Source organism: Malaclemys terrapin, chromosome 18 (genome assembly GCF_027887155.1).
Source record: "Malaclemys terrapin pileata isolate rMalTer1 chromosome 18, rMalTer1.hap1, whole genome shotgun sequence".
Classification (NCBI taxonomy): domain Eukaryota; kingdom Metazoa; phylum Chordata; order Testudines; family Emydidae; genus Malaclemys; species Malaclemys terrapin.
In genome coordinates this window covers 2,127,375-2,142,311 of record NC_071522.1, presented here as the reverse complement: position 1 = coordinate 2,142,311, position 14,937 = coordinate 2,127,375, and the positions used below count along the sequence as shown (strand labels likewise).

At 62.3% G+C, this 14,937-nt stretch overlaps 1 protein-coding gene across 8 annotated transcripts in view; it reads left to right on the top strand.

Moving 5' to 3' along the window:
* Positions 1 to 14,937, top strand: part of MYO18A (myosin XVIIIA) — a 120,295-nt gene that overhangs the window by 92,756 nt on the left and 12,602 nt on the right. For 7 of the 8 annotated variants that reach the window (XM_054008548.1, XM_054008551.1, XM_054008549.1 and 4 more), the window contains 13 exons: positions 558 to 712; positions 2,099 to 2,222; positions 2,325 to 2,525; positions 3,441 to 3,551; positions 4,363 to 4,467; positions 5,032 to 5,178; positions 5,763 to 5,876; positions 6,434 to 6,550; positions 7,070 to 7,153; positions 7,762 to 7,899; positions 9,473 to 9,658; positions 10,328 to 10,467; positions 11,585 to 11,629. In XM_054008548.1, the coding sequence (XP_053864523.1) occupies positions 558 to 712; positions 2,099 to 2,222; positions 2,325 to 2,525; positions 3,441 to 3,551; positions 4,363 to 4,467; positions 5,032 to 5,178; positions 5,763 to 5,876; positions 6,434 to 6,550; positions 7,070 to 7,153; positions 7,762 to 7,899; positions 9,473 to 9,658; positions 10,328 to 10,467; positions 11,585 to 11,629 (1,667 nt within the window). The remainder of the gene's footprint in view (positions 1 to 557; positions 713 to 2,098; positions 2,223 to 2,324; positions 2,526 to 3,440; positions 3,552 to 4,362; positions 4,468 to 5,031; positions 5,179 to 5,762; positions 5,877 to 6,433; positions 6,551 to 7,069; positions 7,154 to 7,761; positions 7,900 to 9,472; positions 9,659 to 10,327; positions 10,468 to 11,584; positions 11,630 to 14,937) is intronic. The other variant, XM_054008554.1, reaches the window with a different exon arrangement.

Sequence of the window (14,937 nt, the reverse complement as noted above, 5' to 3'; positions counted from 1 at the left end):
TGTCTCCCAAACATCCTGGCAATTAGCATAGTGTAATTTATCCATTAAACAGTTCAGATACAGTTTATCACAACCTTCAAAGAGACATAGTAGAGACAATAATACTATTTCGCTCAAGTGTCGTCATAAATGTTAATATTCCTTTTTTGATCTTTGAATTAAAGCTATAGCAATAGACAAGACTTATTTGCTTACATCACAAGCTCTGAGCAAACAGCTCCCTTCCTCTCTGTAACAATGCCGGCTGCATTTCAAAGCTCTGTGCATTTACCTGTCTTCCTAGCCAGGCTCTGAAGTTGGGCCCTGGGTCAGGGCAGTCTGGGAGGTAATTAACTCTTTCTGGCCCTGTCACTTTTCAGTGAGAGATTCCACTCCTAACGTCACATGCCTAGAGCCCGGGCCGGACAGAGGCTGTCTGCTCACCCTCCCCTCCCACCCCCCCGCCCGGGAAGGGGCTCAGCCCAAAGGCTCTGTGGCGGAGTCGGGAGGTTGAGTGGCGGCGATGGGATGCCCAGCCTCCTCCCCCTGCAGAGCCCTAATCCGTGCCCCCCCCGCAGCTGGCGGATCTGCAGGCCGATAATGAGGAGTGCCAGCGTGCCCTGCAGCAGCTGAGGAAGAAGTGTCAGCGCCTGACGGCAGAGCTGCAGGACACCAAACTGCACCTGGAGGGGCAGCAGGGGCGCAGCCACGAGCTGGAGAAGAAGCAGCGGAGGTGAGCAGCGTGGGGCACCAAGTGGGCACTCCTCCCCCCCGGCCCAGCTGGAATGTGCCCTGCTGCCAGACCACTGCCAGCCCCAGAGGCAGAGCCAGCAGGTGGGCGTGAGGCAGCCCAGTGGCCTCTGGCGAGAGAGACCCGGGCTCAGTTCCCGGCTCAGCCGTGGACTCGCCGTGTGTCTTTGGAGTGATGGGCCCGAGGGACTTAGGAGCCTACGTCCGTTTTCAGCCTTGGGCTCCTGCGGGAACATCTCCGGGCAGCTGGGGGTGATTCCCAGGCCGATGGAACGAGCGCGCTACGGGCGGCCAGGTGGGCGCGGCACACTCCCGTCCGACACCCCACGCACATCGCGCTGGATCGGCGCTAGGGCCTGTACGGCTGCAGCTCCAGTGTAGACGGGCCCTGAGTCACGGTGCCGCTTTTGAAACAGTTCCCCTGAGGGTACTGCGGGGATGGGGGCCCACCAATGAGATGGGGGCCTGATCAGCTCTTGTCTTCTCCCAGCCTCGGGCCCCCTCTGGCCAGTCAGCAGGGGCTGTTCCCAGAGGGTGATGTGCCCCCCCCCCGGGGATCTGCTCTCTGCGCTGCCTGGGGTGGCCAGGATCAGCACCTGGACGAGTTAGAGAGAGCGGCGCCGTGGCAGAGGGAGGGGCTAGCTGCCCCGAGTATGTGCCCATCACAGACCCTAGGCACATGCTCAGCAGCGACCCCTCCTGCTGCTCACCCAGAGGTCGCGCGGGGTCATCTTCTCGAGCTGGGACTCTCCCCCCAGCTCCCAGGGTCCACACACCCTCAGAGGCATTTCCCTCCTTTCCTGGCCCCGTGCATCAGGCCAGGACACTGTCCTGCTCCACGGCGCATCTGCTGTCGCCCATGGCTCTCCTGGCTGTCCGGTGCGGGCCGGCTCCCTGCACGGCTCCAGGAATCGGCATTGCCAGCGGACTAGGCAGTGACAGGCCAGAGCTGAGCAGGAAGGAGGTGATGCTGCACCCGCCTCCCACGCTGAACACCCTCAGGCTGTCCTGGCTGCGTTAGCACCATGGCCTTCTTCCCAGAAGGAAGGTGCTTAGCTGCCTGTCCACAGGGACCACGGCCTGGTGTTGATCAGCCCCTGCTCCCCAGGGCTTCAGTGCCGGCTGGGAATCTCCTGGGGGGCCCAGGCTGGGAGGTGGGGAAAGATGCGTGCCCTTCTGGGCTGGAGCCAGGTGCACCTTCTCAGCAGGAGCTGCTGCCCCAGCCGGTCTCGGCTTCGTCCCGCCCGGATCCTGCCTGGGGCAGTGACTGGCAGATGCTGGGGGAGGGCGCCCCGGCACGGGGCGGGTTTGGTGCCTGAGCCGAGCTGGCGTGCGGACAGCTGACGGCCTGGCCGTGGGTGTCTTGCAGGTTTGACAGCGAGCTCGCTCAGGCTCATGAAGAAGCCCAGCGAGAGAAGCTGCTGCGGGAGAAGCTGAGTCGGGAGAAGGACATGCTCATCGCAGAGGTCTTCGGTCTCAAGCAGCAGCTGGAGGTGAGGAGAACAGCGACCCCATTCCCTGCCCCTCGCCGGCGGGGCCGCAGCTGGGCGCTCGGTGCAGCCAGCTCAGCGGGCTCTCCCTGCGCTCTCTTCCAGGACAAAGACTCCGACATCATGAGCTTCAGCCAGAAGGTGGAAGCCCTGGAGGCCGAGCTCCAAGACGTCTCCTCCCAGGAGTCCAAGGACGAGGCCTCCCTGGCCAAGGTGAAGAAGCAGCTGCGGGACCTAGAGGCGAAGGTCAAGGACCAGGAGGAGGAGCTGGATGAGCAGGCCGGGACCATCCAGCTGCTGGAGCAGGTGCGGCGGGGGCCCGGCGCAGACCAGACTCCCCTCGGGGGGACGGTGGGGGGCGACCCACTGGATTCGATCCTGGCTCGATGCAGGGATCAGGGTGCGGCTCCCTCCTCGAGTGGGCGGCTGGTTTCTGGGTGTGCCAGTTTCATGTGGGTTTGTCGTGCTGGCTCCTCCCGCCCAGGGCTCGCACGGCTCTGGCCAGCCGGCTTGCTGGGTGACCCTGCGTTCAGCGTGGGCGGGGGGCTCCCCCTCTGCTGCTGCAGCCCCCTCCGGGGGACTAGAGCGCGGGGCGACCGGCTGGTGTGTGGGGCCAGGCCTGCCCCGGGGGCTCGGAGAGACAGGAACGCTGCCTTCCCGGCACAGAGCAGTGACCTGCAAGGGCCGCAGAGATGCTGGCTGGCAGAGCAGCAGCGTGGGCCTTGGACTGGGGGCATTGCGAGTGTCACTGCTGTGGCCCCGTCTCTGGCGCCGAGCCCTGGCGATGGGCAGGGAGCAGGTGACCCCGTCTCTGGCGCCGAGCCCCGGCGATGGGCAGGGAGTGTTTGTCACCTCAGCTCCCCAGGACGAGGGCTCCCCTGTCCCTGCGCTCCCTGGCAGTTCGTAGCCGGGGTAACACAGGACCTCTCCCTGGGTGCAGGCCGGTTGCTCTGTGCCGTGCCGGCCAAGAAGGCATCAGCGTTACCGGGGTAGACAGCTGCTGTCTAGTGTGCTGGGTTGTGGGGATTGAGGGTTATGGAAGGTCCGACAGGCCTTGGGCTGGCCCTGTCCGTGTGCTGCCCCCGAGGGCTAGTGGCCGTGCTCTGCCTGGCTGCGTTCGGGCTCGGCGGGATGGAAGTGGTCAGCAGAGGGCCGCCCTGCCAGGAGGGAGGCGGCCAGGCCCCCAGCATCGGGCTGACCGGGGCGGCTTTCCGCCCACAGGCCAAGCTGCGTCTGGAGATGGAGATGGAACGCCTGCGGCAGACCCATTCCAAGGAGGTGGAAAGCCGTGACGAGGAGGTGGAGGAGATCAGGCAGTCGTGCCAGAAGAAGGTAGGGCCAGGGCGTCGCTCTGCCCTTGCTGCTGGGCAGGGGCCCATGGAGAGCCGGCTGCCTCCCTGCTGCCTGGCACCCACGTACCTCAGGAGAGAAGGGGGGGCTCTTTCCTAGCCATTAATCCCCTCTCTCCTGTTCCACTCCATGATATCCCTGCCCCACTGCATAGTGCCCCCCCCCCCCGAGACCCGGTGCTGTGGGGCTGGCGGGAGGGCCCTGTGATGCGATGGGCGGGTTGTGTTAATCTGGCTCCCCATGCAGCTCGGCCCCTGGCCTGGTGAGTTTAACCAGTCGCTCGCCCGTCCGCTCGCTCTGCCTGCGCTCGCCAGGTCAGGCAGCGCGCTGGCTCCCCTCCAACGAGCGCAATGGCACAGGGACTTGCGCCGGCTGAGCCAGTGTCTCCCCACTTCCCCACAAGGCTGGGGGTCAGGTAATTTCGGTGCCCTCAGTCCGGATTCATAGCCCCCACTGGCCAGTCCTAGGGTCTCTCCTGAGCCGGGACAGTCCATATCCCCAGATTGCCTCGTGGGTCATGTCTGCAGGAGCTGAGGGGGGGGCAGGGCCTGACTAGGACAGCGACCCAGGGCTTGCCGAGGGGCCCCCCAGCCGGGAGATGACTGGCTAGTGCAGGTTAGGGCCCGATCTGTGCTCGCTGCCCTGCGCCCCCTCGCCCTGTCCCCCCCTTGCCCGGCCACCCCCTCGTCCCGCGCACCGCTCGCCCATCCCGCGCACCACTCGCCCAGCCCCCCCGGCCCAAGCGTGCCTCATGGAAACCTTCTTGCTCTTGTGTGTGGGGTGCCGGGCGCAGCTGAAGCAGATGGAAGTGCAGCTGGAGGAAGAGTACGAAGATAAGCAGAAGGTGCTAAGAGAGAAGCGAGAGCTGGAGAGCAAGCTGGCTGCCGCTAGTGATCAGGTACTGCCCGGGCGAGAGACCCCGCCTGGGGATGCAGCGTGGAGCTGGACCGCCCTGGGGTTAATGGCCAGGACTAACCCCAGCCGGGCGCACTCATCGGGGGCACTGCCAGGAGTAGGAGGCTTGGCGCCAGCATGGCAGAATGGGGCGTGGGCACCCCGGCTGGCTAGTCCCTAAGCCAGAGCTGGCCCCTCTGTGTCTGCCCCAGGAGCACTCCGCTAGCCTGCCGCTGTCTGGGGCGGAACAGGCTGTGGTCCCTGGCTGGGAGCTCAGAGCCGAGGCTGGCAAGCAGCTGCCTCTGCGGAGGGAGCGTGGGCCCGGCGATGCAGGGTGTAAGGCCGGGCAGGCAGAGCAGAGGGAGTGCGGTGCCCACTCTGTGCCCGGGTGGCACCGTCCCCTGCAAGTGCTGAGCTCCGGCGGGCTGGGGGCTCTGGCCATTGCAGGTGTGGCGCTCAGGTTCCAGGGGGAGCCGTGCCCATTGCTGTGGGGGTGGGGGACCTCTCTGGGATGGAGCGTGTAGAGCGGGCATGCCCTCAAGCCCCTGCATGGCCTCCCCACGCCCAGGTCAGCCAGCGGGACTTTGAGACGGAGAAGCGGCTGCGCAAGGATCTGAAGAGAACCAAGGCGCTGCTGGCAGATGCCCAGATCATGCTGGATCACCTGAAAAACAACGCGCCCAGCAAGAGGGAGATCGCTCAGCTCAGAAACCAGGTGTGCACCGCCCACGCGCTGCTCCTGGCCTGCCTTGTCCTCCGTGTCCCCCGAAGGGTGTTCCCAGCCCTGGGCATTCAGCGGCTCTGGGCGAGGGAGAGCCAGGGGAGCTCAGGGCCCTTGTGGGGATGGAGATATCCCATCTCCTAGAACTGGAAGGGACCTTGAAAGGTCATCAAGTCCAGCCCCCTGCCTTCACTAGCAGGACCAAGTACTGATTTTGCCCCAGATTCCCAAGTGGCCCCCTCAAGGATTGAACTCACAACCCTGGGTTTAGCAGGCCAATGCTCAAACCACTGAGCTATCCCTCCGCCCCCCCGATCCCTGTGCTCTAGACTGCCGCCCCCCGCCCCCGCTCCCCACGGCGTGCGCTGGCCGTGTCTGGCACGGCATTCCGTGCCTGCCACTCCTGAAACGGCTCCTTGGCATCACCAGTGCTGCTGCCTCCTGGGCACGCAAGGCTACCGCGGCTGCTGCCCCCGGCCCCTCCCATGCCGTGCCCGGTGCGTCGCCCATACCATGCCCAGTGTGTTGACCATGCCGTGCCCGGTGCTGACAATCCCTGTGTCGGGCTCTCTCTGCAGCTGGAGGAGTCCGAATTCACCTGCGCGGCGGCGGTCAAAGCCCGCAAGTCCATGGAGGTGGAAATCGAGGATCTTCACCTGCAGATCGATGACATCTCCAAAGCCAAGGCAGCCGTGAGTGCCTGAGCCGGTTCCCGGCCCGCGGGGCTCCCCTCCCCCGTGCCCTGCGCCGAGCCAGATGCCAAGGGGCTCCTGCCCTCACCCCAGTGTTCTGCCAGTGCAGTGTGCCCAGCAGGCTTGTGCAGGCCGCTCCAGGCCCCATGGATCATGGCCATCCGAGAGCCTTATGGCTATGGCAGGCAAAGGGGGCACCAGCTTCCAGCAGGCATGAGCACCTCGAGCTAATTCCTCCTGGCTCTCGTCATCAATCTGCTTACGCAGGGGAAAGCCGCTGAGCCCACCCCCGAGAGCCAGTCCGTCCCTGGCCTGTGTCCGGCTCAGGCTCGGCGCTCTGGTGTGCTGGAAGGTCCATTATTGTCATGGGTTCTGGCCCGCCCCAGGCAGAACCCATCTGGTGCCCAGCTATGGCAGGACGGAGGGGCCCAGAGGTGCCTGCTGCTGGTGCTGGCTGGGCTGGGGGAGCCTCAGAGGCAGTGGGTGGGGGGCGGCAGCGTATGTGGGGCTGGGCGGCCTCACCTCTCTCTCCACTCTCTCCCCCCGCCCACCCCCAGCTGGAGGAGCAGCTGAGCCGGCTGCAGCGGGAGAAAAATGAGGTGCAGAGCCGCCTGGAGGAGGACCAGGAGGACATGAACGAGCTGATGAAGAAGCACAAAGCATCAGTGGCCCAGGTGATGCCACCCACGCCCAGCGCCACCAGTCCTGTGTGCTGCCGGTCCCCCTTCCTCCCCCGGCGCCCCTGGCACCCTGTGCACGTCCCCCAGCCCCCGGGCACCCCGTCCTCACTCCCCCCCCCAGCACCCTGTGCACGCCCTCCCAGGCACCCTGTCCTCTTCCCCCTTCCCCCCCCCTCCCCCGGCACCCTGTGCAGGCCCAGCCCGCACCCTGCTAGCCCAGCCTTGCCCCACCGACACCTCTCTGTGGAGGCTGGAAGTGAGGCGAGCCGTTAGGTGTCTTCACCCCGCTCTGTAGTCTCAGCTGAGCTCCGGCCATCCCTGGCATCCCAAAGGGCACCGCTGGATTCTGTGCCGTGAGCCCGCCCAGGAGAGCTGGCGGGGGGGCTGCCCGGAGGCTGGCAAGTCCCACTGCCTGCCCTAGGGGTGCTGCGCCCTTAGCCAGGCCCTGGGGCTGGGGGAGGGCAGCGGGGCTGGCAGTGGATTCTGAGCAGCCCAGACGCTCTCTGTCCACAGGCCTCCCGGGATCTGGCCCAGATAAATGACCTCCAGTCCCAGCTGGAAGACACCAACAAAGAGAAGCAGGAGCTGCAGGAGAAGGTAGTGGGGTGGCCTGAGTCGTCATCGGGGGGGTGGGGGGGGAAGTGTGCTGGCAGGTCTCGCCGCCCAGAGCACGGCCTTTGGGTTGGGAGGGGCTGGGCCCCTGCACTGCAATGCGGGACACGAGCGACGTGAGTCCGGCCGTTTGCGGAGACCCGCGTGCTGCTCCAGGGCCACGGCCGGGTCGTTTAGCCTGACCCTCTCTGCAAGAGCCAAACGGGGGGAATGGCTGGCCCCAGCCGCCCGCGCTGCATGCAGGAGTCCGGAGATCCTGGCAGAGCCCAGCAGCAAGCACAGGGCCAGCCACCCAGCATGGGCACTGCCTACAGAGAGCCCCTACCTCCCTTGGCGATGGTCCCAGCCTGGCTCTGCCGCTCTCCCAGGGAAGAAGCCGTTTGGGCAAACGGGCGCATGGCCTGCAGTGCCCCCCTGTGGCCGGGGGCTGGAGAGAAGGGAGCACCCGGGGGCTGGTTCAAGGGGCTGTGTCTGTCTGCGGCTGAGCCGGAGAGCTGCCGCATGTGCTGGCCCGTCTGGCCCTTCTCCCGATCCGGGACCAAGCCTTGGTTTTCTCTTGGCGTGACCTGAGCTGCTGCCTGTCCTGTCCCCAGCTGCAAGGGCTGCAGAGCCAGCTGGAGTTCCTCGAGCAGTCCATGGTGGACAAATCTCTGGTCAGCCGGCAGGAAGCCAAGATCCGGGAGCTGGAGACACGGCTAGAGTTCGAGAGGACCCAAGTCAAACGCCTGGAGGTAGGGAGCTCCGGATGGTCCTGGCCCTGCAGGTCGCGATGTTGGGGGAGGAGGGGAGCCGGACCTCCTCTGAGCACGGCGGGGAGCAGGGCAGCCCCATCAGCGCAGCGGGCTCCCCAACGAGCGGGTCTGCCAGTGGCTCCCGGCCTGGCCTGTACACTGGCTGTGAGCTCCCTGGGCATCGGGTGATCTGAGCCCAGCCCTCGTTTCCAGCGCAGCCACAGCTGGGAGCGAGCTCCCGTGGAGGAGTGTCCATCGAGGGAAGTTGGCAGCTGCTGCTCCAGTCACTCTGTAGGGCTGGCTGGGAGGGGAGCCCCCAGCAGCCTCTCAGCCAGCCTGTGCCAGCAGGCTCAGCTGCGGCTGCAGCCACTGGGCACCGTCAGGCAGCCAGCGGGGCACAGTCCTCACCCCTGGCACGTGCCGTCCGTGCGAAGCCTGGACCGAAAGGTCCTCCTGTCCCAGAGCAGGTGCTGCGGGTTTGGGCAGGGTTGATGGTGCCACTGGGGGAGGCTGAGGGCTCCTGATGCAGCACTAACACCGCCCCGGAGTGGCCTGTGCAGAGCTCTGGACTGGGGGCGCTGTCTAGGCAGCTCTCTCCGGGCCTTCCGCTGCCCAAAGCCTGTTCCCTGCGTCAGCACCCTGCTGGGCCCTGTCCCCCGACCCCCCCCGGCTCCACGCCTGCCTGGGCTGGTTATCGGCGGGCGCTGATAACAATAATTCGCCGTCCAGCCGGCGTGCGGCAAAGTGCTGCTCTTCGCCTGCATTGACTTAGTGAAATTATAGACTCTGCCGCTCCCTCCCAGCGCAGCCTGCTTGATATTCCGTGTTCGCAGGCCCTTTCTGCGCTGCGCTCAGCTCTCCCTTGCCGTATTTTCCTGCCGTTATTCCCCTTCCCCTCTCTCTGGCGGGGCCATAAATATGCAGCGGATGGCTCAGCTGCTGGGAAGGATCGAGTCTATTTTTTCTCAGCGTTACAGGCTGTAATTACTTCACACAAAGTTAAATCTATTTTTCCAATTCGCCAAAGCCCCACGATTGTTCTGCCCCCTCCCTCGCCCGGGGGAAGCGGCTCCTCCGTTCTCCCCCCGCCCCAGCCCCCTCATGTAAATGCATGGCGCTGGGTTCATTTGTTCCATTAGCGCTCAGTGGGAAGCGACGGGGCGGCGCTCGCTCCCGAGCCGGGCTGGGTAATTGCCGCTCTCCGCTGTGATTATTCTTGACGAGTGAATATTGATTCTGTCAGGGCTGCCGTCTCCCCGTCACCTGCTGCGGGGAGGGAAGGTGAGCGTGGGAGGGGCCAGCGCGGGGACTCAGCAGCCCTCGGTTGAGCCGCCCCTGCTCTGGGCAGGGCACCCGGGAGCTGCTGTGGCTTGGCAGGGCCTTGATGACTGGCTCACACCTAGGGTGGCTGTTGAGGTGCCCTGGTCCTAGAAGGTCCAAATGTCCCTGCTGATCTCGAGGGGAGCCAGGATTCCTGGGTTCTGTTCCCTGCCCTGCCTGGGGATTGGGGTAACTGTGACCCCTGGAGGGGGAGCGTCCCTGCCTGACTGTGTCCCGTTCCCCATGCCCCCAGAGCCTGGCCAGCCGCCTGAAGGAGAACATGGAGAAGCTGACGGAGGAGCGGGACCAGCGTGCAGCCGCTGAGAACCGGGAGAAGGAGCAGAACAAGCGGCTGCAGCGTCAGCTGCGGGACACCAAGGAGGAGATGGGCGAGCTGGCCAAGAAGGAAGCCGAGGCCAGCCGCAAGAAGCATGAGCTGGTGAGGAAGCCTGGCCAGAGGGCGAGGCAGGGGCAGCCAACCCACCCCCTCCCCGCTGACCTGTCAGTGCCCCTGACTGGCTACGGGGAGCACCGCCCCAGTGTGCCCTGGGATGGGAGCAGAGACCAGCCAGCCCACCCCCACCCCGCTGGACTGACTACGGGGAGCACCGCCCCAATGTGCCCCGGGATGGGAGCAGAGACCAGCCGGGATGCCCCCATCGGGGTCGGATGCGCAGCCTTAAGTATATGGGTCAGGCCACTGATCCCCAAACATCGCTATGAAACCAGGCTGATTAGCGTAGGTCCTACCCATAAACAAAGCCTGGCAGGGGAAACTGGGAGCTGGGCATCTTGAGAACAGTCCTTTAAAAATGGGAGATGGGCTAAACCCACCCCTGGTGTAACTGCCCCGGGGGAGGAGAGGGAGCAAATCTGCCCCTGGTGTAACTGCCCTGGGGGCGCGCAGGGGGCAAATCCGCCGCTGGTGTAACTGCCTTGTGACATGCTGGGCACACCTCTGGTCCCTCCCTGCCGGTGGACAGGACGGGTGCTGCACTCCAGCTGTGGCTGCCCCGACTTCTCTGGGGGGTGACAGCCCATCACTGGGGTGGCTGTTCCCTGCGGCATGTGGCTGCAGCCGATGCTCACGGGGTTCGCTTTCCCCAAGGAAATGGACCTGGAGAGCCTGGAGGCCGCCAACCAGAGCCTGCAGTCTGACCTGAAGCTGGCGTTCAAGCGGATCGGGGACCTGCAGGCTGCCATCGAGGACGAGATGGAGAGCGACGACAACGAGGACCTCATCAACAGGTGGGAGCCACACAGTTCCCTGCCGGAGACCCCCTCCACCCGCCAGGGCCCAGAAAACTCCCACATCCTGCTCAGGCCTTCCTAACGGACCGGGCAGGGCTGCCCCATGGCGAGGCTGGTGGGTCCCCCATGGGCATGCTGCAGTCAGCTCCCCCCCTTCCTCCAAGCACGACCACCGATGCATCTCTGCACGGCAGGGTTTGAATGTGCCCGGGTAGCGGCTGGTCGGGTGCAGGGCTACTCTGTGCCTGGGGGGGCTGGTTCTTTGCAGCAATTCAGGCAGGTCAGATCTTATCTTCCCCCTGCTCCAGTTCTCCCACTTCCCCTCACCATAAAACGGGAGAGCAGCTTCTGTTTCCCGGAGACTTGGAAATGATGGGACGAGCCGGCGCGCTCCTGTGTCCCTGGGGAGTAATTCCAGCTGGCCACCCTTGGCCTTACATTGCCGCTTGCAAACCAAGCACTTGTTTATGGTGCTGGGTGCGTCCGCACCTGCCGAGTGTGGCTGGGAGGCGGGCTGGGCTAGTGGATAGAGCTCTGGACTGGGACTCTGCCTCTGGCCTGCTGGGGAACTCTGGGCAAGTCATTTCACCTCTATGCCTCAGTTTCCCTGTCTGTTAAATGGGCGTATTGACACTGACCTTGGGAAAGTGTGTGGAGAGCAGCGGATGGAAAATGCTCTCGAAGACCTAGGTGTTATTATGGGGCACGCCTGCAGGGGGAGCAGCTGAGTACTGCCTGCTGTGCCACAAACAGCCACCCCGGGAACCATCGTCAGAAAGCATCGCTAGCAACTCCAGTGCCCACCGCAGGTGGCCGGGGCGCCGGGCTGGGGCTGGGGCTGCGCACTGAGACGCCGGACTCGCACTCAGCAGACCTGGGGTCTGGCCCTGGCGCACTGTAATCTGCAAGTGTGGGGAAGTGCGTTGGGCTCTCCCCACGGGAGACAGTGCCGCTGTCTGAACTAGGGGCCGCCAACCGCTCCTCGTTACCCCCCTCCCCAGCTGTGCTCATTGGTTTGCCTCGGTTCGTTTCTGTTGTGGTTTTGTTCCATTTTGCCTCTTTAAGTTCATTTATTTTCTTTGTCCCCCCGCCCCCCCCCTCCCCCCATTCTCAGTTTGCAGGACGTGGTGACAAAGTATCAGAAAAGAAAGAATAAACTGTGAGGATCTCAACTCTCCTCTCCAATTAAATAACCCCTTGTTCCTAACCCTGAGCATGCCTGGAAGGAGCCCGCCGCTGGGCCCTGCATGTCGCCCCCACAGCGTGCTCCATGCATGTGCATTAGCTCTAAACCTCTAACACCCCCCCGCCGGGCCGGGAGCCTCTCCATGCCACGAGGGACCAGTGCTGGAGCCGCATCACAGAGGCCCATAGCTGGAGGGGGGCTGTGTCACTGGGTGGGGGATGCCCCGAGCCCCTGCAGCTCCTGGTTGGCTGGTTCAGGATGGCACCGTTGCATGCTGGGATTGGCAGTCTCCAGGGGCTGCATTGTGAGCATTCAGCCCGCCAGGCTCACTTCAGCCATGCCTGGAGCAGCTGTTCGCGTCACACCAGGCTCTGCAGGTAACGTTGCCAGCGTAACTGACAGGCTGCGCCTCTCCCCCGGGAGTCCCGGCAGCATCTTCCGTAGCCGCTCCTGGAACGGAGAGGAAATCAATTATAAATCTGGATGTCCTGGGAATATGATGAGACAATAACTCATCCCTTCTCCTCACAAGGCAACAGGCAAAGCTGTGCACACCTAGGACAAGTGCCCCCTGCCCCCAGAATGACCACTCCCCCAGGCTCCCTGTCCCTGAAGCCCCGTCAGATAAGGTGTGTTTGGCCTGGGAACAGACAGATAGCAAAGAAGGCCCCCAATTGTTTGCCGTCTCAGTGGCTCCTGACCTCTCCAAAGCCAGAACAGCGCCCCCAGTGGGGGATCAGGCCCCAGTGCAGCAGCTGGCAGGGAGTGGGGATTTGTGGGGCGTGGATATTGCTCGTTTGGTTTCAGATGCCATGCTGGGTCAGAGCAGCTGGGCTGGTCTCCTGCCTTTGGCATTGGCTGATAATTGATGCTTCAGAGGAAAGTATAAAGCCCCATGATGCACCTGGCCAGTGGAGCAATTGCGTGTGGATGAGAGTGAGTCATTCCCTTGCCCAGCCACGATGCCCTGAAGCCCGAGGTTTAGTGATCACAAATGGTGCCGCTGGGAATGTCTGGTTTGTCTGGGGCATCTTCGCTGTCCCTCGATCCCTCACAGGCTTCGCCAGGTTGTAGGGAGAGGAGAGGCGTGTGGAAGCATGTGGAGGGAGTGCCATTAGGTGCTGCCCTGCCCCAACGGCTCTGTGCTCTGCCGGGCTAGGTGTCCCTTGCAGAGCCTTCCTTTATTTCACAGGCCCTGGGTTTGAAGACGAGGGGTCAGGCGCCGTCCCCTGGAACCTGAGGCTTGGGTGTCTCTGGACTGGCTTTGCCAGTGAGGTCTCTTTCCTGAGCCAGGAGGGGCTGTTGGTTGTGAAAGGATCTATAACAGCTAATGATAAATGTAATCGTGTGTAACAGTGATAGAGGGCCACTGGAGCCTTGTTGTCACACACAATTAATATCCTCCGCAGCTCAGTCTCCGTTTGTTTGTTCCCTTGTGATTTGGATCCCAGTTAACTAATGGCACACTAGTCTGGACATAAATTGTGTTTGACATCAAGTTTAATTCCGACGATTTAAAATCTCAGCTGCCCCCAGAGTTTGTTTATGAGGCTTATTGTTTTTAAGGAAAATAACCAAGCGTTGCCTGCGTTAGATTGCAGAGGAGGGAGACGTTTGTATGATCAAGTGCAGTCCATTGCTTTGAATTTAACAAGGAGAATTCATAGTCGGGGTCTATAATAGCCCGTCCCCTGTGCGATTCCGCCCCATGCTCCCCAGGCAGAGAAGAGCCCTAAGGCTAGGCAGATAAAATGCTCATTTAAGATCACATTATATATCTGTTCCCAGGCACACTTGCAATTCTAACAAAGTTACCTTGGGTTCCCGAGAGACTTCCTTCCCTTTTACCAGCCAGTTAGTGTTGGGGGAAGCCAGGGCAGAGTTATTGAGCCGAGTGAGATGGGAAGGAAAATAATGTTTCGATTTACTTATAGATACAGTTGTTATTGCTATAACCCTAATGAAAGCAGTAAACAGTTATGTATTAACAGAGATTTATACAGAACTGCTTCTAACATGGAGAGAGAGATTTTGCAGTGCATACAGCACCTTCTTTCTACAGGCAATCAATAGGGTTATGAACGGTGGTTATAAATTCGCTGTTTTAAGCCAGATCGGGCTTTCTTTATGTGTGTGTATAAATCAGGCAGCTCTGTCGTTACGGAGGGGCTCGCCTGCCACTGTAAATCTGCCCGCCACACTTGGGCACCCAGCCTGCCAGAGTCATTTCCGTTCTGTCTGCTAAACTCCTGTTTACCCAGAGACATCAACATAGCTCTTCCTTGCTGTAATTTTGCACTTGATGGAGGCCTATAAAATGAGCCCACTTATTTCCCTCCCAACCCTCTGCTCTTTGCAGATTTGAAATTTCATTCACTCCCAGAATTGCAGCCTGTTTCTTGCTTTTCTTTCTCCCCTTTGTTATTTATTCAGAGACATAATTCTGTACAGAAGGGCCTCTCCTGCTGATACGGATGAAAGGAAATTTATCCTCTGGGTTGGGGGGAAGCCCAGCAGATCCACAGTGAGGGACGTGTTGAACAATATTTTTCTAAATTTATACAAAGCATCCCAGCCTGCATCCCAAGCCACTCTCAGTGTAATCGCTGGGGGAAGCTGTGTGCAGAGCCCAGCCCACTGGCTGGCCCCTGTTGTGCCCAGGACTAGTCTGCTGGGGTCACCGCTCCACCTTAAAAACACTGGGCTTGCCTGGTTGGCTGGCCCTAGCCACCCTGCTCAGTGAGCCACCAGCTCAGGTGTCCAAGGGTCATTCAGAGCCTCGTGTTGCAGCCATCCCAATGTGCTTTTGCAGTGACTGTGGGCGGTGCACGGGGCAGCTGCACCAGGAAATGAAGAATCGCACAACGTACAGGGTTATTGGGTCCAGTTGAACAGAGGCCCGGTTTGGCTGCCCTTGGAGAAACTGTGTCCCTCAATCCCCTATTGCAGCCTGGGCATGTGTGTGTTCTCTGTCACATGCACGCCGTCCACAGCCCCCACTATCCCAGCCTGGGCTCCCCCTCCCCTGGCTTTGCCAGTGCCCCCCAATCCCAACCCACAGCCCCCCTGCTAGACCAGCCCTGGCTCCTGCCTGCCCCCCTCCCACAGCTCTGCCGGTGCATCCCAGTGTTGACCTGCAGCAGCCCTTGCTGTTTCGCTCCCAGGTCTGTCTGGAGCAGAGATCAGTGCTCCAAATGGCAAGGTGATGTGCCTGCCGCCAAGTATCTCCTCTGTAAACTTTGCCTTATGTACACACACATCCCCGCAGTCCTGGTCCAATG